The sequence below is a fragment of the Orcinus orca genome, chromosome 10, assembly GCF_937001465.1.
Source record: "Orcinus orca chromosome 10, mOrcOrc1.1, whole genome shotgun sequence".
NCBI classification, from domain to species: domain Eukaryota; kingdom Metazoa; phylum Chordata; class Mammalia; order Artiodactyla; family Delphinidae; genus Orcinus; species Orcinus orca.
In genome coordinates this window covers 70,557,419-70,583,602 of record NC_064568.1, presented here as the reverse complement: position 1 = coordinate 70,583,602, position 26,184 = coordinate 70,557,419, and the positions used below count along the sequence as shown (strand labels likewise).

At 37.4% G+C, this 26,184-nt stretch overlaps 1 protein-coding gene across 2 annotated transcripts in view; it reads right to left on the bottom strand.

The window, feature by feature from the left end:
- DNAH8 (dynein axonemal heavy chain 8) overlaps nt 1–26,184 on the bottom strand; it is a 320,651-nt gene that overhangs the window by 109,745 nt on the left and 184,722 nt on the right. For both annotated transcript variants that reach the window (XM_049715770.1, XM_004267646.3), the window contains 13 exons: nt 24,670–24,800; nt 22,323–22,476; nt 20,857–21,021; nt 19,104–19,330; nt 17,153–17,271; nt 14,623–14,726; nt 13,428–13,604; nt 11,473–11,640; nt 10,735–10,950; nt 7,462–7,599; nt 6,157–6,284; nt 5,174–5,345; nt 3,523–3,678 (listed from right to left, as the gene is read on the bottom strand). In XM_049715770.1, coding sequence (XP_049571727.1) covers nt 3,523–3,678; nt 5,174–5,345; nt 6,157–6,284; nt 7,462–7,599; nt 10,735–10,950; nt 11,473–11,640; nt 13,428–13,604; nt 14,623–14,726; nt 17,153–17,271; nt 19,104–19,330; nt 20,857–21,021; nt 22,323–22,476; nt 24,670–24,800 — 2,055 coding nt within the window. The remainder of the gene's footprint in view (nt 1–3,522; nt 3,679–5,173; nt 5,346–6,156; nt 6,285–7,461; nt 7,600–10,734; nt 10,951–11,472; nt 11,641–13,427; nt 13,605–14,622; nt 14,727–17,152; nt 17,272–19,103; nt 19,331–20,856; nt 21,022–22,322; nt 22,477–24,669; nt 24,801–26,184) is intronic.

Here is a 26,184-nt window from a genome sequence, read left to right as displayed (position 1 = left end):
ACTAACTTGCATTTTTGTGATATTCACTTATCTTCTCAGGACACCTATGAGATGAATAAATGATTAAAAAATAAGCATGGAAATGTCAAAAATGATACACTGAGTCAAACTAAGGGTCCATCCATGTATTCTGTCTCTAAGAGTGACATAAAATAAGAATATGACACTTTGCATAAAATCAACCTAAAAGACTTATACATTCACTTTTTATATTTTTACATTAAAAAAAATTAGAATTCCGAATGCCTGGTGGGGCCCCCCAGTTTTAGATCAATGTTTGTTATTAGTTAAAATAGACACACTGGGCTGGTTGATCTTTGCATTAGCCAATTGGCTTTGAACTCTTTATTTCTCCAGTGATCCCTCCCCCTGCCTAAGTGTGAGGATTTCCAAAGGTTCAGTCCTCAACTCTCTACCTTCTTATACGGTATCCTCTGAATTCAACTATTGCCTTTATGCTACTGTGAGTGCCGATCCCAAGACGCAAGGAAGATCCACTGGGACAGCAGGTGATTAGGAGAGTGAAATTAAAAAATATTATCTCCCACTTGCAACGAAAAAAGGTGTGGAATTGAAAAATTAAATAAGTCTATCTTTGTCCTGTTTTGGTTAAAAAGGAAATAACTAAAACAAAATATCCTGCACACGAAGGAATTTTTTCCCCCAGATGGATAGCTTTATTTATATAAATGATGTGCTGCGAAAGACCTTACTATGAGTTGATAAGGTAAATGAATCTAAACAAAGAGCTTCAACTAGCTTACTTAAACAAGATGAAACAAGGTCCCAGGAAGACTAAACGTAATTGTCCTACTCTATTCCCCAAGACGCAAACTCTGTTTTTGTGATGTCCTTCCCAAGTGTGATGGTTAATTTTATGTGTCAACTTGACTGGGCTAAGGGATGCCCAGATAGCTTGCAAACATCTTTTCAAGGTGTGTTTGTGAGGTTGTTTCTGGAAGAGATTAGCATTTGAGTCGGCAGACTAAGAAAAGATGGGCCCCATCCATGTAGGCGGGCATCATCCAACCCATTAAGGGCCTGAATAGAACAAAAAGGTGGAGGAAGGGCCAATTTGCTCTCTGCTTACGCTGGGACATCCATCTTCTCCTGCCCTTGGGACCTCAGACTCAGACTGAGGCTTACACCATTGACTCCCATGGTTCTCAGGCCTTCTAGGGTTTGGACTGGAACGACACCACTGCCTTTCCTGGGGCTCTAGCTTGTAGATAGCAGATCTAGGACTTCTCAGACCCCATAATCCCATAAGCCAATCCCTCATAATAAAACTCTTTCTATATATCTATACCTAGATATCCTTTCAGTTCTGTTTCCCTGGAAAACCCTGACTAATACAGCAAGTAAAAAAATAATTTTCAAATTGTCAGTTTATTAAAGATTACCTTTAACCACCTTCAATATCTTTTGTAAACTTGAGATACTATCTTAGAGTCATAATTTCAGGTTTAATTCACTTGATTTTTCTCATGGAGGAATGCTTGTGGTAGCCACCACGAGAGCCTGTATCTCCTGCACGGATACTCTGGCATTCAGGCTTTACAAAGTAGTCAGTGAATTCTTTATAGGGGAATTAAGTGAATACATTCTCTTTCCAGAGGTCAGAGCTGTAGGTGCTGGAGAGGGCATTGAAGATGGTCTTGATGCAGCCCTGGACATATAAAATATGTTTTGTTTTTCATTTATAAAGTGTTTCATTTTTCATTTTGCCTTCCTACCCAAGCACAGAAATAATAGTTTTGTTTCATTTTATTTTCTTTTATTTGTGTTTGTGTATGTGCTTATCCACATATTCAGAAAAATAATGTTTTCTGAGTAAAAAGGATGCAGTTCAATTTGCTTACATCCTAGCAGTTGATGGTTTTTAAAATAAGGAAGTGTCTCTGGCATATTTCTGTTACTTCCTCAAGAAGCTTCTTGGGACAGGGTTGCATCAGGAAGGACATGACTGAAGGCTATCAATGAGTTTAATGCCGAAATGGAGAGATAAAGACACAATCAGGAAAAATAAGAATAAGATGAGCAGGGAGATCAACAGCCAAGGGAGACAAGAGGAGTGAGGAAGGGAGCAAGGGAGCAAGGGACAAGTTATAGCTGAGCTGGATCCAGGGAGCTGGGTTCAGGAGCAGGAACGCCACTCATGCACTTCTGTGTCTACAGCTCCTCAGGAACTGCGTTCTCATCGACTCCCTTTCCCTTACCTCTTCCCTTCCACTTATGCTCACTTCCCAGGACTTTTCTGGGTTTTCTAAGTAAACACGGACTGGAGTCTTAATGAGGTGGGAGTATCTTGAGGTGATCCAGAGTGCTAGACAGTGTCCACGTGCCTGCAAAGCCCTGATCTCAGAAGGAAATCTTTCAATGTTTCACCATTAAACATGGTGCTTCTTGTAGGCTTTTTGTAAATACTCTTTATCTGATTAAGGAAGATCTCTCCTAATCTTAGTTTGCTGGAAGTTTTATCATGAATTGCTGTTAAGTTTTTAAGTTTTACCAACTGCTGCTTCTGCATTTATCAAGATGACCACATGATTTTTCTGGGTTTGTTTGTTTTCCTGTAATGATGACACACTTTGATTAATTCATTTAATTCAATAAATATCAGAATTACTACCCTATATAAAGAGCTGCGCAGAAAATATAAAGATGGTGTAAAACCATAAGCCTTGCTAACAAAAAGTTTATGGTACATTAGAGATAAAAGACAAACGTGCAAAGAGCAATAATTTAAGGCAGGCTCCTAGTCCATGACAAAAATACAAGATGCATGAGGAGTCAGGACAGGCTATATTAAGCTGGGAACTCAGGCAAGTTTGGGTAAAAGTAGCATTGGATGTGGACTTTGAATAATGTTTAAGATTTTTATCTGGGATGTAAGCAAAGTGGGCAGTTGGGTGGAGAAGACATTCTGGTAAGCAGACATAGTACAAGCAAAACTATGCATCCAGAAGGCTTGGAACTGGGAACAGTGTGGAGCAAACAATGAATAGTCCATATTGTAATATTGAATTGAAACATCCATGTAACAAGATCTCCAAAGGAGCCAGGAATGTTGGAGTCCTGCCTTTGTCTACCTCTACCTTAGGATTAACACCTTCGTAGAATCCAACTCCAATACTGGACTCTAGCGTGCTATGTGGTACTACCAAGTGGTTAAGCTAGGTTGGAGCAAATGGCCTTAAACTGAGGAATCACAAGTCTTATTCTTGTCATTTTCTTATAAGCCCAAACTCAAGGACCAGAATAAAGGCCACATCCAACACTGGCAAAAGCAATTGAGCCAGAAAAGTGGACAGAGAGAAGGAGAGTGAGATCAAGAGAGAGCACAAGAGAGAAAATAATCAGAGCATTTGTCCCAAATCACTGTTACAAAACTCAAGGGTGTAAAGTAGCAAACAATTATCATCATAGAGATGACAACTTTATGACTGACAGATTCAACTGAAATTGTGGGAAAACTCCATGATTTCAAGATTACTTTCCCATGCACCAAATGGTACATACCTGCAAGTCATTTTCTTTTTCCTTTGATTTAATCCAAGTTTTGCCTTGAGTTTGTGGGTCTATGAGGAGTGGGTATCTGGTGGCCTTTGTCACAATGATGCCGTTCTGAATGGAGAGGTCATCTCCTGGTAATCCCTGCAGCCCCCACTCACCAATCTGAATAACAGGAAATGGATGTGGCCATTCAAAGGAACACAGGAAGGCTTTTGTTAGTGATTAACAGTGCCACGATATAAAAGAATTTAAAATTTGGACATGTTTGTCCCATTGAGACTATGGAACAAGTACCTAGAAAAAAAACCAAACTCGTAAATGTGAACCAAACAACATCAAATTAAAAGAAACAGATATATCATCTAATAAATCCTTTCTCTAGTAACCCAAGACTAGGTTTAGTCCTTTATATTGTGTTTTCATACTTATGAGGAAATATTGTCAATTGATTGCATATTAAACCTGATTTGGGGATTCTGAAGCATGGTTGCTGAACATTCAGAGAACAGCAGGGACTTGAAATATGGTGAGACTGGGCGGGTGGTGGGATCCAGATGGGCTGGAGGTGGTGGAGATAATGAATATTCTGAGACCTCGGAGTAGGTAAGCCCTAAGGGTTAATTTTAAGTCTCTGAAACTTCCCCTTCCTGCCCTCTGGTTCTGCTTACATGGGGGAAGGGACATTGCATAGCTGGAGGCAGAGAAATTAGGGGAGATGAAATATTATATTGGTAGGAACTCATTAATGACGTTTTTCTTAATATTTCCTTTCAAAATCAAGAGGGAATTGTCAGCCTGGCTCCACGTGGTCAACAAAATCATCCAAGATGCAATGAGCCAACCAGCCTCCACCTTCGTTAAATTATCCCAGCTCCACCAAAAGCCACAATCGACAAAGAATATCCTGTCCCACTTCACCTCACCTGTGCCCAGTGCATCTCCAATACATTACTCTTCCCTGTAAGGACCAGTTGAACACTGTTTGAATTGAAAAAGATTATTTTTTGACTTTTAAATAGCGGTAACTTGAAATTAATAGTTTGGCTTTCCTAGGGAAACTGTAACTGGGGAACATATTTACAAATCAAAAAGCAGCTCATGAATACAGATTGCCTGGAAAGCATTTCATACCACAGGAGCTCTGTAAGGTATACTAAAAATGGACAGTGGCATCAAATTCCCAGCAAGGAAGGTTAGTACAGCAGTGCATGCTTTTACTCAGTGATGTCAGATCATGCTATTGTATTATACTGTTGGACATTCTAAAAAGATGGTTAATGATCAAAAGAAAATTAATACCAGTACTTACGGCCAGCTAACACCTACATTTTCCTAGAATGTTTGTAAGAAAATGTGATTTAATAGGACTGGTGTAAATAATGGAGGGTTATTAGAAGAGCACAGTATTAGCAAGCCTATAACTCACAAATGATCTTTTCACTCATAGCAGTGCAATTGGTATTAATTTGAAAGCAAGATTTCTTAAAATGCAAAGGAACTTTTGCATCACAAAGAAAAAAAATTTTGTAACACTTTAGCATTTTCAAAACAATCTTTTCAATTAAATGCAAAAAGAAAAAATTAGGTTACTTTAATTTCTTAGTGAGTAGGAAATAAAATGAAATTCAAATAATGCTGTAAGGAAAGTAACACTTACTGTTGGAGGATCCACCAACATTGAAATAAGATTCAGATTTTCAGTGAAAGGAATCTTCCGTGCTTTCAACTCTGCCTCCCATTGATCTTTAAGCAAATAGTTCCTAAATATCTGATTGAAAGGACCAAGATAGGAAAGGAATCCAGTGCACAGCAGAATATCACCTACAAGTCTGTTAAGAAAAAACAAAGTGAATCACTAACACATTTTAAGTTCTCCCAGTAAGGAGTTTGAAAGGCCACCAGGCAGTTTTGTTACTAGATGAAGTCCTTCTTTGCTCCCAGCTTAACACTTGGCAGCCAGACATGGAGAGACCATGCAAAAAGAAGCCTAAAGGCTCAAAATGGGGTAGGGGTGGCCTCATTCCGAGTAAGTCAGGGAGCAAGAAAGAAGGCTCCTTTCTGAAGCCTACAGGTCCTGAAGCTTGACTTCCAGATGAGGAAAGCATTCTTTTCCCATCCCATGCCCTAGTCTTGTTCAGATTCAATCTTGATTTAACCACTACTTCTTCTTCATCCTCTTTTTTTTTTTTTTTTGGCCATTCTCCTACGCACCTCTCATTCCCTCTCTTTCAGTTTTCAGAAGACACCAGCCCAAGATACCTTTCCATTTAGAACAAACTGTTGATTCACACTTTCAAAATCCTTGAGGTGAACAGTATAGAACTGGAACCAGTAACTAGATTGTTCTGGCAAATCCAGACAATATTAGAAGCATTCTCACACCGAAAGCCCACACTGTTGAACCAAAATTGAGGTTAAAAATGTGTCACCAAGTTTTCTTCCTTCTCCGTTTTACTGAGAGTGTGGGACTCAAGCTCTAAGCACTTTCTTAGATGATGGGATTCTGAGATGGGGATATGGAAACAGAGGAGAAAAGCACTTCAAGGAATGAGACTTTATGTTCCCCCATGCCACAAAGAGGTGGCCTTTGGGGTGATGACTAAGAAGGAAAGCAATTATATCAAAGACCAAAATTTATACCTATTAATCTGAGCTTTGAACTCTTTGCTTTGCTGAGTCCATCGGACTTTTTCTCCACTCAATCCATCGATGAGGGTGGAAGCTGCCTGCATCTTTTTCCGGCACATGTCAGCATCATTAAGCAAATCCTACATTCATAAAGGGAGAACGTCTCAAAGAGCTTCTTAGATTGCTTAATCAAACATCCATTATATTCACACATAAAAATACATGGAGGAATTTCTTAATTTGCAAAATAAATATAATCTAAAAATATAGTGTCAGTAAAATTTTACATATTAAATTCTTGTAATTCATTCATAATAGAGTTATTTTACCTTACGAAATTTCAAGAAGAGCCATTTTGTAAGAGAGAATCCAAATCACATAACGTAAATAGTATTTCTATTAAATATTCTCAAAACAATAAATATACCTTTTTCTTGGATTTAATAATAATTCTGAGTTCTTTGCAGTTTACAAAGGATTTTTTTCCCCAGAAAAATCCTACACAACAGTAGTATGCTGAGGCCAGCTTGTATCAGCTCAAAAGAGTCAGTTGTTACATTTTTCAGAAAATTTGTGAGCTGGTGTTAAACACAGCCATTATTAAAAATTAAATTACAGTATTAAATTAAATTACATAGCTCACAACTAAATTACATAAACACGTTAAAGGTAATAAATAATCAAAATTCATCAATTCCTAGTTATTTACTACATTTTCATATTATCTATACTCTTGAGGTTAAGTTCATTGCATCTGCATGGTGGAAATAGTATATAATGGCATGCTGCATCTTTTCCCATACATGCGTCGTCGTGTCACATTGACGGCTTAAAATGGACAGTGGCAGGGGGTACCTAGGCCACAGAAATCAGCAAACACTGCAAATCAAGGCTTTCTTCTCCCCCTAGCCTCCGCCCCGACAAGCTGATTGTTGAACGTTTACCAGATCACCACTGCTTACAACCTATACCATAAGGTTGTAGCTTTATCTGTATTTAACAGATAAAGTTCATCAATCACCCCCAACTGCACAATTCATAAGTGACTGAACTGGATATCAAACCTAGTTTTCTGACTCCAAAGTCAATACTGTTAGGTATGACATCACAGCTTCTTCTTATAGAAAATAATTACTAAAAACAGAAAAAAAGAATGTGGAGTGTTGAAGATCCAAAATAAGTAGACATAGCCAGCGAGTAAGGGCGTTCAGGTAAATATTTTTTCAGTATAAACATTTGCTGGATTTCTAAACACAACACATACTTGTGTAACAGTTCAGTACGTCGTATTAGTAATTTCTGTGTATTTAACCTCACCATTTTCTCATTCATTGCAGCATCAAATTTGGCTTGCACTTTATCCAGCTCAGCTTGCTTCTCATCCAGCAGGGCCTGGGCCTTCCCCAGTTCAGCGTTGGCAACTGCTAAACGGCCCTCCTGCTTGGCCAAGTTAGCCTTAAAAGGAAGAAGATGTGATTAGTGTAGAGGTATTAGTGCTACAAAACATTCGTGCTTTTAACTGGTAAATAGTAGCATAAGTTACTACATAATTTTTGCCCTATTTGGAAGTCATCTGTTTCGTTGTCTTCAGCTGGGGAAGCAGAGAAATTTCATTAAAGTTCATTTTTTTCCTTTTAATTATTAATGTTCAATATGGAAATCGCAGAAATGAATGGGAAGGAGAAAAAAAAATTACTCATGATTTTACCCAGAAAGAGTCTGTGAGTATTGTGTCAAGGAGTGGATAACTAGCATTTTGATTTTTTTTTTCACTTAGAGTAATATAATTTCCTCACATCCTTAAACACTTTTTCATGAACATTAGTTATATGGCTGCATAATATCCCACAATTTGGATATATCATAATTTACTTAACTTTTGCCTTACTTTTAGACATATCTTTCTCCCCTACTCCCCATTTTTATGTTATTATTATTTTTAATTTATTTTTGGTTGCGTTGGATCTTCGTTGCTGCATGCAGGCTTTCTCTAGTTGCAGCGAGCGGGGGCTACTCCTCGTTGTGGTGCATGGACTTCTCACTGTGGTGGCTTCTCTTGTTGCAGAGCACAGGCTCTAGGCATGTGGGCTTCAGTAGTTGCAGTACGCAGGCTCAGTAGTTGTGGCACATGGGCTTAGTTGCTCCACGGTATGTGGGATCTTCCCGGACCAGGGCTCGAACCCAGGTCCCTTTCATTGGCAGATGGATTCTTAACCACTGCGCCACCTGGGAAGTCTTCTGCCCATTTTTAACTATTATAAATAATGCTGTGATGAATACTATTGGGTATGTAAACATTTAGGATTGTTTTCTTGGTAAAGATTTTTTGAAGTGAAATTACTATAATAGTAGTTTTTCCTCTTTCTCTAAGTCCTATAGCATGATACTTATGTTTCTTATAAATTTAAAGTAATTAATCAGTAAAGTAATATAGCCCTAGAGCCTTCTGGGGTTGAAGTTCCTTTGTAACTTTCTTATTTTCTTTCTCAATATTTGTTTTTTTGAAATTAGCTATTTTTCTCAGGAAATTTTAAGTTCATTTAGATTTTCTAACATATTTACAAATAACTTTAGATTCTGCTTTTTAATTATTTAAATCTATAATCTGTAATTATATGGATTTATCTTTTATATTCATTACATATCTCATATATATATATTTTTTGCAAAGCACCAATTCTTTAATTTTACTACTTTTTTCTAATTTTTAATGTTATTTTTATTAGCTCTTTCTACTTTCCCTAAATTGTCTGTGTGTGTGTGTGTATGCTTATAAATAAGTATATATATACTGGAGTGTTTAGTTTCTTTGATTCACTTAAAGGCTGAGAAGGTAGCATTTTGGCCGTATCACAAAAGCTTTGGTAACTAGCTTTTTGTCATCATTTTCTAAATAGAAGTGACTAGCTTTTTTTAAAAAAATAAGCATTTTATTTTTATTGTTATAGTCAGAGAACGAGGTCTCAGAAATTTTTGCTTTTGGGAATTGAATCAAAGTCTTCTTCTACAATTGAATATCATCAATTTTTGTAAATGTTTCTTGGACACTGGAAATAATTTGATATTCTTTGTTCATATGAAGAAAGTTCAATGTAGCTATTCAACTTTAAAAATAATATAGTGCAAAATCTCTATATAATTATTAATTTATGCCCACTCAGGACTGGCTACATAAAAGTGCAAAATGAAAATGCAGAACCCCTTGTTTAAAAATTAAGAGGGTGATAGCAGAGCAGTAAGCCAAGCACGGTCCCTTCTAAAGCTGGCCCTCTGCCTACCAGACCTGTTGTGGATTGATAGCATATGTCACAATATCAAATTACAGGATTTTCTTTTTTGTTAAAAAACTCCACTTAAACTATTAATGGATTTTGCCTTATGTAACTTGACGCTATTTTATTTATCGCATAAAGCATTATTACAATTAAGTCTCACTGTGGATCATAATTTTTATCAATAAAAATAACTGTTCTTCTAAGTGCTTATTTTTTCTTGAATTCTACATTTATAGTAACATTTCTCTCTTGGTATCTTTTTGTTTGGGTGTGTTTGCTATATTTGCTCATCATTTCCCTTTGTTAAAATTTTAAATTTTCTCAAAGCTACCTATGTGCAGAATTTAAAGAAGCAGCCATTTCTATAAGGCTTATTAGAAAACAGTAACCCTCTGCCACCCACCCGCTCACCACTTTCCATGCCACTTTCAACAAAGTGGAAAGAGCAACCACTTTCAACACTTTTAGCTTTATGGGACAGGCTGGTGGGCGGGGATTGGGGGTAGTGTGTGTCTGGGTGATATATTTTATGAATCCTTTGCACTCCTGAGAATGTATTTCTGTTCTCTCAGACATAAAGGACAATCTGGCCCAGTATAGATGGGGTGTGTGTTTGTGTGTGTGTGTGTGTGTGTGTGTGTGTGTGTGTGTGTGTGAGAAAGAGACAGAGAGAGTGTGTGTTTATCCCTCAACACTTAAATCGCATCCTTAAGAATGTCTTTTTGTCTTTTGTTCCCATTAAGGGCAGCTTGGCCAGCGACTGAATTCTTGGACCCCAGTAATTTCCTCCTCAGTACTCTGCATATGTTTTCCATTATTTTCTAGTATTTAGGGTTGTGGCAAGTCTGTGCACATCCTGATCTCTCCTCTTTTGTAAGCAACCTTTTAAACTTTGTTTCTTAGATGCCTATAAGGTTCTCTTCCTGTCTTTGAAACTTAAAACATTTCTAGGTGTTGATCTTAATTTTCATAAAATTTGTTTGGAATATCGTAATCAAATTCAGTCTCCAAACCTAATCTCCAAACTTTAAAGCCAGTTTTCTTTCATGATAGCTCAATTATTATACCCAATAAGTTCACTTCTAGTTTAAGTTAACAAGTTGATTTTGGTTTCTTGTCTGCAAGGCCAAGAAACATGTAACAGATATAAAAAGAATGAGAACTTGTGAGAGGACATACAGTGAAAAAGAAAAATTTGGTAACGGAGAAACCTACCTTTATTAGACTACATTACGCTTTGTCTTTTAATGGCAGCAATAACAATGAATGATTTTATTAAGAACTGATTTACTGGGAGAGGAAGGGAAACTTTTACCTTCAGAGGCAACACTTCTCTGTTGACACCATAAAATGTTGCCATAGCAAGTGTCCAAGACAGCAGACCAGCCACATTCCCACAGACTTTTTTGGCACTTTCAAAAGTGTAATCATCCATGTTAAAATATGGCTGTAGTAACTCAACAGTCTCTTCATTTATTGTGTCCTTGGGGAACTGCTGAAGGCTCCACAGGAATCCCGTCGCACTCATCAACTGAAAAATAGTATTACAGCCTGTAAGCTCTGGAAGAAAATGTGTACTTTCTTCCTGAGTTAGCATGTACTTCTAAGTTGAATTTTTTTCAAAGAAGTAATAATTGATTTGCTCTAGACATACAAATCAAGACTATGGGAGTAGTCAACCTAAAGCTATAAATTGCAGGTTGTCTTCCCGTTTCTATAGTGAAGAGTAAAGAAGAAAAACAATGTAAGTTTCCCATCTAGTGAGTGCATCTAAATGCCCCCAACCACACAGACCCCCCCTTTGGAGACTGGGTTGGGATGACATCAAGACTGTGCCAATACTACCTACAGGTTCTGGACAGATTTTATAAAAAGAGGGCATTCAGCTTTAAAATCTTTCCCCACTTACATTTTTGGAGATGCAGTTTAAGAAAAACTCTTCAGTACACAATGACTGATTACTGTCTGCCAGTGTGTCTGGTCTATATGGAGTATCCTGGGATGTGGACACCTGGTACACCTCACAGGACTTACAGAGATAGATTTTACTTACTTTTAATGACTCTCCCCATGATGGCTTGCAGCAAGGTTTTTCTGGATCCATAGTGACAGGGTCAATTTTCTTTTGAAATAGTAACAGAACACAGTCCATGATTCTCATAATAAGATGAGGGGGCTTTGCAAGTTTCCTGACTGTGGCAATATCATTTGGCTTGATAGTCTGTATTTAGGGTTAGGGATCAGAATATTTTTTGTTAAGCAGTATTCCTAGTCATGTGGAAATTTCATACTTTTAAATAATTAAAGTAGAAAACTTTAAAACATATTTTCTCCCCAATCCCTGACATTATCTCCTCAAGGGTTTGCATTCCAAGATAATGGCTCTTTCATTGTTTAAATTGGGCTTTCTGTTTCTCTGTTTTCATTTTTTTCCCCTGTAGCCCACAATGAATTGCTTTAGTATATCACTACCATTCATTGCCCACCACCCCAGACCTCTGTTAGCAACAACCATCATTCATGTGTAACATTTAGATAATTTGCATCTTCAAAGCACAGAATCTATATTATATGGATATTAAAAGAGGGGCAAGGTCCTGAATATCAGAAACCTCACCTTCAGTTTTCATTTTGAGGGCTGCACTGTCCATGGAAGGGAGAGGAATTCGAAGGAGACAAGAAAAGTTATTGTAACATATGGCTCATAAAAATATTTTTGGAAGTTTCTATCTGTGAGCCGGGTTTGAAATAAGATATTACTTGACATTCAAGTCAAGAAGGACTGGGACATCATATGATCACTAAAAAACTCCTAAGACTTGTTTGGTCCAGTGATCAGTCTCTTGTGTGTTATCATAGGACCCACAAAAGGAGTTACGGTGGAGAATGTGTCCTGGTCATTGTCATGATTTTATTAAATGATGATCCTAAATCTATTCATTTATTTAAAAACTACATGTATTAACAACTATTCATGTATTTAACAACTACAAGCATTCTCCCATATAAAACAAAAGCAAACCAAAAACAGCCCTGTCCTCAGAATCCTCCAAGGAAAAGAGAGAGAAAACACAATTACCCTAAACTATGATTATTTGCCATGTTAGAAGTATAGGAGTTACAGGAAAACAAAGGAGGTCCAGAAGAATTGAAAACTTTCTGGAAGGGGTGAGATCTGAGCTTGGTCTTGAAGACTGACTCTTACTAGTTAGTGAAAGTTAGGAAAAATAGAAAGCATTCCTGGCAGAGGGAGAGACCCATTTAAAGGTAACAGACCATGATTACTGCAGAAGCCTGTAGCTGTTTCTGTATGGCTGGATCATACTGTGTGCAGGGACAAAATGACAAGAGATAAAATTGAAGGGGTAGACAGGAGCCAGGTTATCACAGCAGTAGCACTAATATTTATTGAGTACTTCCTATGTGCCCAGCAAACTATTCATTACTTTTTATGTTTACATTGATCCTTCAAGGATCAATGAAGAATTAGAATCCTGACTGAGACCCAAGAGAGTTAAGTAAATTTTACTCCAGATCATCTATCATGTGGTCATGAGAGGCAAATGGAGATCTTCTTGCCTCACAGCTGTGGATACCTAGCTCGGGACTTTAATCCTAAGAGCAATGGGAACCACAAGGGGATTTTTTAAAAGGTTAAAGGCTGCAAGACATAGGCTAGTTGGGATGCTGAAGTAACTGAGAAGGCTCTCTAAAGAATCTGAATCCCTTAGGCTACAGTTTAAGCCAATAATCACTAGCATTATTCCTCGGTTCTCATGGAAAGCTGATTTGAGAATGAAAATAAGTTATGGGAAGTAAAGACTTAAAAAAGGTAGAACTTAGGAAATGTAATCAACAGAAACATTTGTTTCAACACTCAGAAATTATAAATCACATTAAGAATTCAATTCAGTTTCCTGATTACAAAAATTCCACAGTTAATTTCATGTAACAGAACATGGTGCCTGCTAGGACTTGTGTTGCGAGAGATAACAATGCACTGCTTACATTCAGGGCTGCTTCTGCTTCTTCCAGTGCAGGTCTAGCCGCCTCGAGCTTGGTCTCAGCTACTACTTTTTCACTATCAATTTCATCCACTATTTTTTGGGCTTTGTCTTTTACTTCCTGCACTTCATTTTTTACTTTGGCTGAAGCCTGAGCACTTACTGTGACTTCTGCTAATACCTGTTAAATTGAGGAAACATATGAGGGTAAATAGAAACCTTTCCAGCACAATTAACATATTTGAGCAGTGAGAGAATATTTATTCAATATAATGTAAAACAAGAGTAAGAGCAAATTTATTCCCCATCTAAGTTGTCTATATTTTAAGGTGTATTAAAGTAACTCCTTTGAGCAGTCTTGCAGTCTTCTATTTCCTAAGCTTCTTTGAGGCATGAACTATATAAATAAATATTTTAAGCTTTCAGAAAAATGATATTTCTATTCTATGTAATTTCTAGAAATTTAAAACTATTTAACGTCAGTGCAAGAGAATAAAGTCAGAAGTCATATTAAGCCTCATGTAATAACCAAAAAAATAGCTAATATTTATTGAGTGCCTACCATACGTCAGGGTGCTAAGTGCCTACCAGGTGTCATATCCTAAATGTCTCTCCTATGCTATCTCTCTCATTTCAGTAACTGGCTAAGGGTCAAGACTTAAGTATCCATTCTTAACTGACTGTCAGTGAGTGGAAGCTGAAAGCGGTCTGAGACTGGGGGGAGGAGTTGTAGATAAAGGAGCAGCACACACATATCCCTATCAACTTGGAAAGAGTATCTTTAAAAAAACAAACAAACTCAACCAACTCTTCTTTTTATCCTTTTCCTTCCTCGACACAAACTTCAGATGGGACTTGGGTTATCCCAGAAACCTAGAGCATGCAGGGAACTTAAAGAGAAGACCAAATATAACTTGCAGTCAAGCAGAAATTTCCTAAACAGATGACAGAAAACAAGAGAGACAGACAGAACCAGGGAAGAAAAAAATAGTCTTAGACCAAGTAGAGGATATAATAGTTTAGGTATGTCTTGGTATAAGTTAAACAAAAATATCTAATGGTCTTTGTAAACATTATCTTACCAGAAATAGTCTGTAGGCTTATACCCTGTTTACTTTTTAATAACGTTTTTAAACAATGCTTTTTTTTAATATGGAAAAATATTCCTCACAGTAGTGATAAAATAAATGCCAACTCACTTCATCTGCTTTTACAGATGCCACTGCCAACTCCTTCTCCTTGACTGCAAGATCTTGAGAGAGTTTTGCAACAGATTCACTTGCCTCCATCAGCTTATCAAGACCTTTACAAATACACACATATACACTGAGTATATGACTATCCCCTCATCAAACAGTTATTCAGTATTTACTACTTATAAGGCACCATAATTTGTACTATAACAAACACAAAATAATTATGGACAAAATGCTTTAAAAATATACATATTTTAGGAGCAACAATACTGACCAATTTTCTGAGAGTTTCATCAGGAAATGAAGAAAATAGCTCTGACTGAAGAATATCATCTAGTTACATTTAAGGGAAAGTCACATTGCTATAATGAGTAAGCTGAATTTAGCCAGGGAACTTCTTTGACAAACTTATGCTTTCCTTGGCTTTGTAACTATCATTTTTTTTGCCTTTGAATCATATTGCAGCTGACATGGCAAATGAGACAGATAATATATTAATGTTTTTTTTGTGGTTCTCTGCTATAAAAATGAAAATAACTGCTAAAACTTCTGCAACTGGCTCTGAGAATCTCAGTGCTCCAGTGAAAAATAACTGGTTAACTAAATTTCTCACATTCCGACTGCGCTCTAGATGGAGTGGTGTTGGTAAGCATTTAGCATCAGGGTCTGGGGTGAGGGCACTCATTTGTATGGTTTCCAGTTTCTGTGGTGTAAATACTCCCACCATGTCTGATTTCAAGCTACCAAGAGGTTCTCAGTAACACACCATTATATAATATTTCTACCACACAGATAGAACAGAAATAATAATGTTCCTCAAGAACATTAATAAGAGTAAATTAAAGTAAAAATAGCTAAGAAGTAATGAGTTTTGAGTATTTATTGCCCTCACTTTTAACATAATTAATTTAATTGTAAGTTAATTAATTTTTAATAAAGGCTGTGTTAGCAACCAGATCATGAAATTCCTAATTTAACCATCAGTTCTCATGAGCCAGTGCAAGTAGCTTCAGCACACCCCTGAGTCTAGAGCATCATATAGACAAGCTTCAAGAAGGTGAGCCATTAGAAAGACAACAGAAGAAAGTTCCTCTCATAGGGTTCTTATCGTCACCATACCTTCACAGACCTTTATGCTTTGTGACCACGTTCTGTGTAGACGTGAAAAGACAGCACTAAGGTGTTTTGGATTATTTGGGCCAAATGCTTTCTGGACATAAAATCGGTCCCCATTTACACTTTTCCTGCTTATGCTACATACACTAGACACTCATAAAATCATTGCTCACGTAAACTCTCTTTTTGTTTTTATTTGTTCATTTTTGTTTCTGTTTTGTCTTTTTCTTTGTTAGAAATTTGAGAAGCATTAACATGGCAAAGTTTACACAAATTGAGGGAAATTGTAATGAAACCAAAAACTGAAATTGTGGTGTTCCCAAGGGCTGGCTTTTCCCCCATCTGCAAGCAGCAACTCAGCGACTGTGGTGACTCGTTGACCAACAGGGTGGACCCAAAGTTGAAGGAGTTGAATAAAATGGTTCTGGAAGAAAAACAGCCCACCTCTATCACAGCAGCTATAAATAAAATGTGTTAACTATAATATAGAGAACTGTCTTCCCTTATAGCTGGTGAAATTAGTTTTACTACTTTACAGTCAGTGTCACTTGTGTGCACACAGTGGTCACATACATGGTATATACGAACAGAACAGATTCTTTTTTTTTTAAATTTTATTTTATATTGGAGTATAGTTGATTTACAGTGTTGTGCTAGTTTCAGTAGTACAGCAAAGTGATTTAGTTATACATATACATATACCTCTTCTTTTGCAGATTCTTTTCCCATAAAGATTATTACAGAGTACTGAGTAGAGTTCCCTGTGCTATATACAGTAGGTCCTTGTTGATTATTTTATATCTAGTAGTGTGTACATGTTAATCCCAACCCCCTAATTTATCCCTCCCCTCCATCTCTTTCCCCTTTGGTGACGGTAGGTTTGTTTTCTAAATCTGTGAGTCTGTTTCTGTTTTGTAAATAGGTTCATTTGTATCATTTTTTAGATTCCACATGTAAGTGATATTATATGATATTTTTCTTTCTCTGTCTGACTTGCTTCACTTTGTATAATAGTCTCTAGGTCCATCCATGTTGCTGCAAAAGGCATTATTTCGTTCTTTTTTATGGCTGAATATAGATTCTTTTTTTTAATTATCACGTAACATTATATTAGTTTAAGGTGGACATCATAATGATTTGATATATGTATGTATTGCAAAATGATCACCTCAATAAATTTAGTTAACATCCATTAAAAAAAACAAAACAAAACAAAAAAAACAGCCCACCTCTGTTTAGATTTTTTTCTGCCCAGAGTTTCTTGACAGGTCAAAAGACCCATAAGTGTATCCCTCAAAATAATCTATTACTAACAAGAAAATCAATATTTTGTTTTCAAATACAACAATACTCACCAAACAAAATAGTGGCATCCCTATCAGACAAGCCCTAAAAGATAAGATTCTGTTCCACTTACCAATATTCATACGTTCAGCTTGTTCATTAATATATTTCACCTTTTCAGCATAAATGTTTTTATAACCATTTATAAATGAGAGGTAAGACTTGGGAGTCACGTGTGCTCTTCGGCGGTAACTGAAAGCAGAAAAGAAAAAAGATCTTCACCTCTATCATTCTGACATACTCTCCTAAAATGTCAACAGAGACGCTCTTCTCACTGTGAAATCAGTGTAATTCTGGAGAGTGACTCACTAGCAAGAGGGCAGGAATTGTGAATGGAAACCTAGGGGTGAGGCGGAAAGAACACTAAATCTCTAACTGATGTTTTGACTTGACCCTATGCCCATTCTGGGCTTCTGTTTCCTCATCTGGAAAACTCAGAAAAGAATCACTGCCCTACACCTCCCAGAATTTTGTGAAAATCCAAAAATAAAACAGCTTATGTAAACACACTTTGTAAACTTTAAAATTCTGTACAAATAGTAGGGATAAGTGGTTGAAATGAACTTGTGCTGAGATCCGTTTTCATTCACCTGGTATTTGCTACACACCTCTTCTCTGCTAGAAACCCAGGCTTACAAAGGTGAAAACCAATCTCTCCCCTAAATCGCTGGATAGTCCTTGAAATCAGGCACACTCGATTCAAACATTCAACTCACTATGGGCTTTAGTATAATAATTACATTTAACAATAGAAATAAATAAAAGGAATAATTAATACAGGAGAAACTAAAGTCAAAGAAGAGATCTTCACATACTATAAAATTATATTTTTATATTAAATTAAATTTATTCTATATTAAAATTTCACTTTTGGAGTTCTGAAGATTTTTAACATTAAAAAAATTTTTAAGGACTTTGGCATACATATGACTATTTTTAAAGCATTATATAAATATTGCTTTCAGAATAAACTTCTACAACCTAAGAGGATATGAAAACTTTGGAAAATACACTGAAATTTAAAAAAATAAAGATGTAGGTTTTTGTAGCTCCACAGTTGATGGTAGTAGGGGTGGAGTTCAAGTTAAGTAGAAAGAAAATCTTCCCAATGGAGAGGATTAATACACACGGATTTACCAAGAGAATCTGGGAGATGATCTAGAATTATTTAAGAGGATGGTCCAAGTATGGATTTAAATAAAGAAAACGATACAGGATAAACAAACTTGTGAGATAGGAACCCCCGCCCCCCTGGAAAATCAATTAAAGTGTTACCCAGACTCTCTATGCAGAAAAATAGGCCTAGTCTTTCTGGGAGGTTCTGCACTCCCTAAAGCCTGTGCATTAACCCTAAGGAAGAAGCCTTAGTTCTAGAGACCCAGGGTGGCCCATCTTTATTCAGAGCAATAGTACACAGTGACTATCACACTTTGGGAAAAAATGCTATATTCTTGAACTGCCAACACCAGCTTTCACATCATGAACACCATTTCTGCTTTTAGGGACTGGACTGTTCTGCAGTCAATTAAAATTTAGCTTCATAATTATTTGGCATGAAAACATGGGTAAGATTAAATGATGCAAATACAAAACCTAAATGTTCCCTTAGCATAAGGCAATAATGAAACGTTAAAAGAGTGGACTTCTTTAATCAAAATAAATAATGCACTTGAATAAGAAACTAATTTTAAACAGTTTATAACGAATTATTTTAAGTCATTGCCAAAAATATTAAATTAAGCAAATGAAATAAAATGATTTATTAAGCGTCTGTTACTTTGAGGTCTGGAGGGAAAGAGATACTTAAGTATGGATACTAGTTAATTTTTAAATCTTGCTTACTTATCATCGTTTCTATACATAATCACTAGAACATCAAAGCAAGGAAAAATACCTAAGTGGGATTTAGCTGGGATTTCGTGCTCAATCACTATGACGAGTCTCTTACTGGACGTTACATTTAATTCCTCTTTGGAGTGAACTTGGTGTTTCTGTAGTTATCATGCTTATGTAATGTCACTTACCTTTGGAAGTAACTTTCACAGCTCTCTGAAACCATGTCGTGAAAGAGGCCCATTGTTTCTACAACTTGTCTTTTGGTGTCACTAGAGCAGACGATACTATAGCCTGAAATGAAATAGGAGGCCACCGCAACCAGAGCCTCCTTCGGCCAGCGACTAAACCAGTCCATGGTGCAGCCTGATATCAAGCCAGGAAATTTCAAAGAGCGGGCACGGAACTTCTCACCAACCTATCGACAGAAAAGTAAAAAAGCATTAGAAACACGAAAGGATTATAAGTCAGCCAGAGGGACGTTTATATATTCTGAGCCAATAGCATATGACACCACAAATTTTTTTTCAGGAACCTTCTTGGGCTGCATTAATATGTAAATGAAGTGTCCAGATGAAAGGAAGTAATATTTCCACACTCTCCCCATCCTAAGACTACATCTGTTCAATTCTAGGAGCTACCTTTTAAGAGGAAACTGACAAACCAGACCTCTTCTAGAGCGAGATGACCAGGACCGTGAAAGGCCTGGACACTAGGGCACGTGAGAGCAGCAGAAGAAACGGGAGGTGTTTGGTCTAAAAAGGGAACGACTTAGGGAGTCTGCAAAAACTTTCTCCAAATATCTGAAGAGCTGTATGTGGGAGAGGGATCAGGTTGATTTTACAGGACAAATAGAATCACAGGGAAGGGACTTCCCTGGTTAAGAATCCGCCTGCCAATGCAGGGGACAGGGGTTCGAGCCCTGGTCCGGGAAGACCCACATGCCATGGAGCAACTAAGCCCATGCGCCACAACTACTGAGCCTGCACTCTAGAGCCCGCGAGCCACTACTACTGAGCCTGCACTCTAGAGCCTGCGAGCCACAAAAACTGAGCCCACGTGCCACAACTACCGAAGCCCGGGAGCCTAGAGCCCACACTCCACAACAAGAGAAGCCACCGCAATGAGAAGCCTGCGCACCGCAACGAAGAGTAGCCCCCGCTCGCCACAACTAGAGAAAGCCCAGGCACAGTAGCAATGAAGACCCAATGCAGCCAAAAATAAATAAATAAATGGGAAAAAAAAAGAATCACAGGGGAAAAAACAAAGACAAAATTCCACTGTTTGTAAAGAAGACGTTTCTGGCTATCAGACTATCTAAAAATTAAGCAAGTTGCCCTATAAGTTAGTGAGATACCTCCCCTTCCCCCCAAGAGCAGAGCTGCCCAATAGAACTTTCTGTGATGATGGAAATGTTCTATATGTGTGCTTTCCATTATGGTAGCCACTAGCCACAGGTAGCTATTGAGCACTTGAAATGCAGCTAGTGGGATTGAGAAATTGGATTTTTATTTTTACTTTATTTTAACTGAGCACAATTTAAATGGATACACATGGCTAATGGTTACTATACTGGACAGCACAATGAGACAGAGACATTCAATCCTACGTCAGGGACATTCTAGATGGTATGTCTTTACTGGGGGTAGAGCTGAACAAGACTACATCACCAAACCTCTTACAAATCAAATAATCTCTGTCTCTAGGTAATGAAAGTTGTAGGCTAGGCAATAATCACTGATAAGATGAATATTTTAAATTTTCACACTTTGTCATGAGATTTTGGTCAGTGAAGATTGGTGTTAGTAAAGAGTTGATTTTAATTCAATGTAACAAGTGTTCATTTCTGACAAATCATCTCATCAGCAAAAGTACATTCCAAGAACCGAGTACATTCAAAGAAGTAACTCCTCCTACACAGAAATCAATAAAATAAAAACTCACTGGAGAAAAGCACAGAACAACGTGCAAGTTCTTCCTTGATCTTGAAATGAAGTATTCATACAGATTATCAAAGGTGGGAGGATGGCGAGGTAGCTCCCTTTTCATCACTGATATCAGCCCTTGGGTGATTTCATCCATCTCATCCCGTGCAAACAAACTGGAGATCTTTGAGGAATAGACAAGAGAGTGTTCAGTGTTTTAAGAGTTCCCAACAGCCAATGCACTGCCGAAGTCTGGCCCTTCCCCTCCCCTCCCCTCACATGTCATCTCTTTTCATATTTTTTCCTGCATCTCCACAATCAAATCCCTAGTTTGCCAGAGATTACAAGAGTGCAACTTTTTATTCATTAGCTCAATCAGGAGCAAATTATGTTTCCTTTGGCTCAAATAGCTATTACCAAAAAGCCATCTCCTCTACCATTCCAATCATCTCTTTAAATGTCCAGCGATGCCCTCTGTTCTGACTCACAGTCAGTCTCAACTCTGGTTCCAAAGTAGTTAACTAGATCGTGCACCAGTAAGCATCAATACACACCACTGTGAAAGGAAAAGTTCACACGGCAGGTCTGATCTTGAGAAGGGTGTGCTTGCAGGGCTGGCCCTTGCCTGGCATCTGGGAGCTGGGCTTTTGGAATGTCTCCTCCATTACTAATTGATAAGGTTGTTCCACTGTGCCTAGACTATTTATACAAACATTGGGATAGATGGTGAACATCTACTTTCCTTCTGGGAGTCTGGAATTTTGGCAGTAGTGGCCAGGCAGAGAATGACTTACACAACCAGCTCCCAAGAAGACCTTGAATTCAGAGTCTCATATGGGCTTCCCGAAACAGAAACAGCACATGTGTTTCTGCACTTCACTTCATGTGGACAGAAAACACATTCCGTATGGACCCTTTAGTGAGAACATAGTAAGTATGCACATGGATTTCCCCAGACTCCCCCAATGTGTCTTTTTCTTTACTGATCCAGCTGTGAATCCTTACTGTGTGGCTGTAATAAATGTTAGCCATAAGTCCAACTACGCTGAGTCCTGTGCAAACTACTAATGAAGTACCAGCATGTGGGTGGTCACAGAAGTGCTGATATAAGTGGTGTCGGCAGTGGTGACACAAACATCTACTTACTTGCAGTTAGTGGAACTCTTTCAACCATTCTATACTCCTGATTATTAGAGAGATAGATAGATAAACTTTGCTTCTCCTAAAATAAATTATAGGATCCAACTGAAGACTGAAGAGACAAATAAGGAACCATATTTAAGATGGAAGAAGGCATATAAAATATCTGGAGATGAACAGCATTAATTTCAGAGAAACTTCAAAAAATCTATCGAACCTTATACATTAATCATTTCTAAAATGAAAAATGTGTGCTAAATGGCCTCACTTCTGAAGGGCTGCTGCTTTTTCTATTCGGATTTACATTTTTAAAATGCAAGCTCTTTCTCTGCTTTTGAGACATACCTCCCCTGAAGATAGCAGGTTGTTGAGATATTCTAGAAATGCCTCATCTTTTATTTCATTGTCAGTAAAGATAAAAGTGATGCCTTTGCCATCAGCACCAGCAACTTTGTACAAAGCTTTTAAATCCTCTGTTAGGTTACTCACATTATAAGACCTAAAAAGAGAAGTGGCAGGAGGTTTTAAATTAAAAAATATATATATATAAAATCATAATTTATTTCAAAACACAATATAATCCATGATAATTAGAGCATAATCTGCACCTGCTCCAATAGATACTAAGTAACAGTGCCTGCTAGAAAACACAGAGCTAAATAGCTATATGTTACCACGCTACATAAATAGGTTTTATTTCGTTTGAGAAGTGAGAAATGGGGAATTTACCAGAAGTGGCTCAGGAACAATAACTGGGAACAGGGAAATGAACTTTTATTCTCTACAGTCGGACAGTCCTCAGTAACAGATTTTTTTGCCCAAGTGAATATATGTATAATATTTAAAACTAATCTGAAATTTGGGTGAGCTTAGATTGGTGAGAAAACAAGATAAATTACAAATAAAATTAATGATGAATTACATAAAGTGGTCATTTGCATGTCTTACTAAATGGCTAGATTCAGAGAAAGCCTTCAGAAAAAGATGCATTATGCAATGTGATATAAATAATAGAAGTGTTACAATTATGTGGTTACGGATTATGAAAAGAGAAGATCTTGGTCTTTTGGGGTTTTTTTGTTTACTCTGTTTCCTGCAAAAGGAATGTGCTACCAGAAGCCACGTGATGTGTAAAAATAAAGCAGACATTTTCTTAAGTGTTGCATATAAAGCCGTGTGGGTAGATCGATGAAAGGGATTATAAAGACACCCTTATTTGAAGGAGGCTTCACAGTGCAGGTAATAGGGAGTTTTGTGTAAACCACAGGGTCTAGTGGAAAGATTACGGGCATTGAAACCAGAAAGACCAGGGTTCAAATCCCTGCTCTGCAGCTTTAGAAAAGTTCCTTCACGTTTGTCAGCTTGTTTCCTCATCTGCAAAATGAAGATAATTACCTATTTGTAAAGGTTTTTGTGGGCATTAGAGATGATGTAGCATACGTACATTTAAATGAATAAATAGCCTATTTTTAAACTAGGAGTGCCTTAGAAGTCCTTCTGGGTGGCACTTTAGTTAAAAACCTTGTAGACCTCGGCAAAAGGAATGTCATCAAAAAGAGACCTTACGTCCTGTCAGATAATTCCCAAGGGGGAGAATTCATTAAAAAGGGAAACTGGTAAGTTAATTTGTTGAGAAGTAGCTTTACCTATGAGAGCAACACAGCCCACATCCTTCGTCAGAGGTGGTGTGGCCTGGTGCTGTTAGGGTTACCCTCTCACTGACCAGTCAGTTAAGTCACAAAGCCATTTTGCTCATTTTTAAAAATTAAACTGACTGTTAGGTATTGCTTTTGCAATATACAGACACAGTCACAGCACACCCCTCTCTAGGTCCTGACCTCTCTCGCTTCTTTCTTTCATAGCTAAGCTTCTTGAGGAGTTTCTAAACTTATTATCTCTGCTTCTTCACCTCCTTCATGCAACGTGGCTTCTGCCCCCATCCAATGCACTGAAAGTTTTGAAACATTAGTCACCACTTTTCATGCTTTAATTTAATCCACAGTTTCAGGCTAATTCTCTACTTCCTGGGTTTCTGGAAACCACTCCAGGTTTCCTCCTCTGTCTTGTCTCCTCACTCACTCCCCCTTGCATCATTATACCCAGGACTTCTATCTCTAGGAGTATCCTCAGATATGTACAAAAATACTCATAACAGCTGTACGTGCAAAAAGAAAACCCCACAAATGTTTATCAGCAGTATATACCGGATAAACAAATTGTGGTAATACGTGGCAAAACGGAAGGCTCCACAGCAATAAAAATGAACAAACTACTGCTGCATGTAGCATCATGGAGGAATCTCACAAACAGCGCAAGCAACAGAAACTGGACACAAAAGAGTAAATCCCATATGATTTGACTGATATAAAGCTAAAAAATGGGCAAAATCGATCAATGGGCTTAGAAATCAGAATATTGTTCCCGTTGGGAGGGTAGTGACTGGGACGGGACCCTGAGGGGTACTTCCGGGTGCTAGTGATGTTTTATTTCTTTATCTGTGAGCTAACTACATAGGTGTACTTACTTTTTGACACCCATGATTTGTGTACATTTCTTTATGTATGTTACACTCAAATACAAAGTTTACTTGAAAAAGAAATACAACCGAATTGTTGTAAATTTTTAAGTAAACATTTTACTCCAGTGAAATTAACCATAGAAGAAAACATACCGGCGTTTCATTTTATCTTACCTGGTTAATGTTATCTGGAATATTTGATACCCAGCTATAAAAGAAGCCAATCTTGAAAGACTTTGTTTTCCCGAACCACCAACACCCACCAGCAATGCATTTCCACATGATGTTCGGATTATTCGTGAAATCTGTTTTGAAACAAAATAGTATATGTTTGAAAATAGAATTCAACTGTTTACATTTGCTTGCACTAAATGGGTCCAAGGTTTGACCACATGCTTCTAGACTACATTAGACTTTTTCCTTTAATGCAAAAGGTTTCATATTGACTTATTCAATTCCAGTTCTTTCCTTGCCCAGCTATATTTACATCATGAAAAAGAGAACAAATTGGCCTTCCCATCTCCAATTTCAAAACTATTTTCCGTGTGTGTGTGTGTGTGTGTGTGTGTGTGTGTGTAATTTTATTATTTTCAGACTCAATGGATAATGGAACTGCTCTTCCCAATCTGTAGAAAGAAGTTTAGAATTGTTTGCTTATTATCATCAGTCTAACACACTGACTTACGTAGACACCTAGCTCTACAACGAATACTACCTCTATCATATCTCTGCCAATGAAAAAATTTTTAAAGTACCAAAATTCTACTTAAAATGGGGTAGGAAGACATTTGCAGGAAAAAAACTTAGGGAAACAGCCTTTAGCCTTATGTTGCTTTTCTATGGTTGATACCTTCAGGGAGGATAAGGCTCAAATTGTGGCTCGAATCTTATGCAGGCCAATTGGAGACACTGCTAAAAAGCTGTCTTTTACATTAATGTCACTGATTAGGAAGAAAGTCTAGACAGATCACTAAATTCATTATCACTAGTACACAGAATTTTTTTTAATTCAAGTTTTACAGATGGCAGACACCTTGATATGTATCAATTCTATTATATTTTCAATATGTTAATCACTTATGTGGTTTTGCACCCAGAACAGGGTTCCAGGCCCCCAAGATCTAGCCACAGTGGGTACTCGATAATACTTGCTGAATAGATGAATGTGAAACAATCCTAGAGCACCTGGAAATTCACTGGTTTTGTAGAAGATGATTCTGTAATAAACACAGAGTTAACTGCCTCCTCTTCATGAGGAGAAGAGTTGCAAAAAGAAACTCCTCCCTATCCTACTTTGTTGGAGAAACTCCTTTTTTGATCTACAAATTATACAAATAAACAACTCCTTTCTGCAGCCCTTCAGACTTGGATCAAGCCATGCTCCTTTTCTGGTGCTGCCTATAGTTGGTTTCTATTTTTTATCAGTCCTATACACCCACCTTTCCCCTTTCCCCATCAGTTTGCCCATAATCTGTAAGCCAATCATGAAATTGACATTTTTTTAAGCATCAACTCTTCCTCCATGGGGAACAGGATTCCCATCACATCAAAATGTAATTTGAGGAGGGAATATTTTTTTCATAGGGTTCTCCAAGTTACTGTCTAGGAAAGTAAAACTCTTTGACTCAGCAAGTCAAAAGCTCTGAACACAAAACCCATCAGTTTGCCCTTGAAAAACATTTGCTTCCA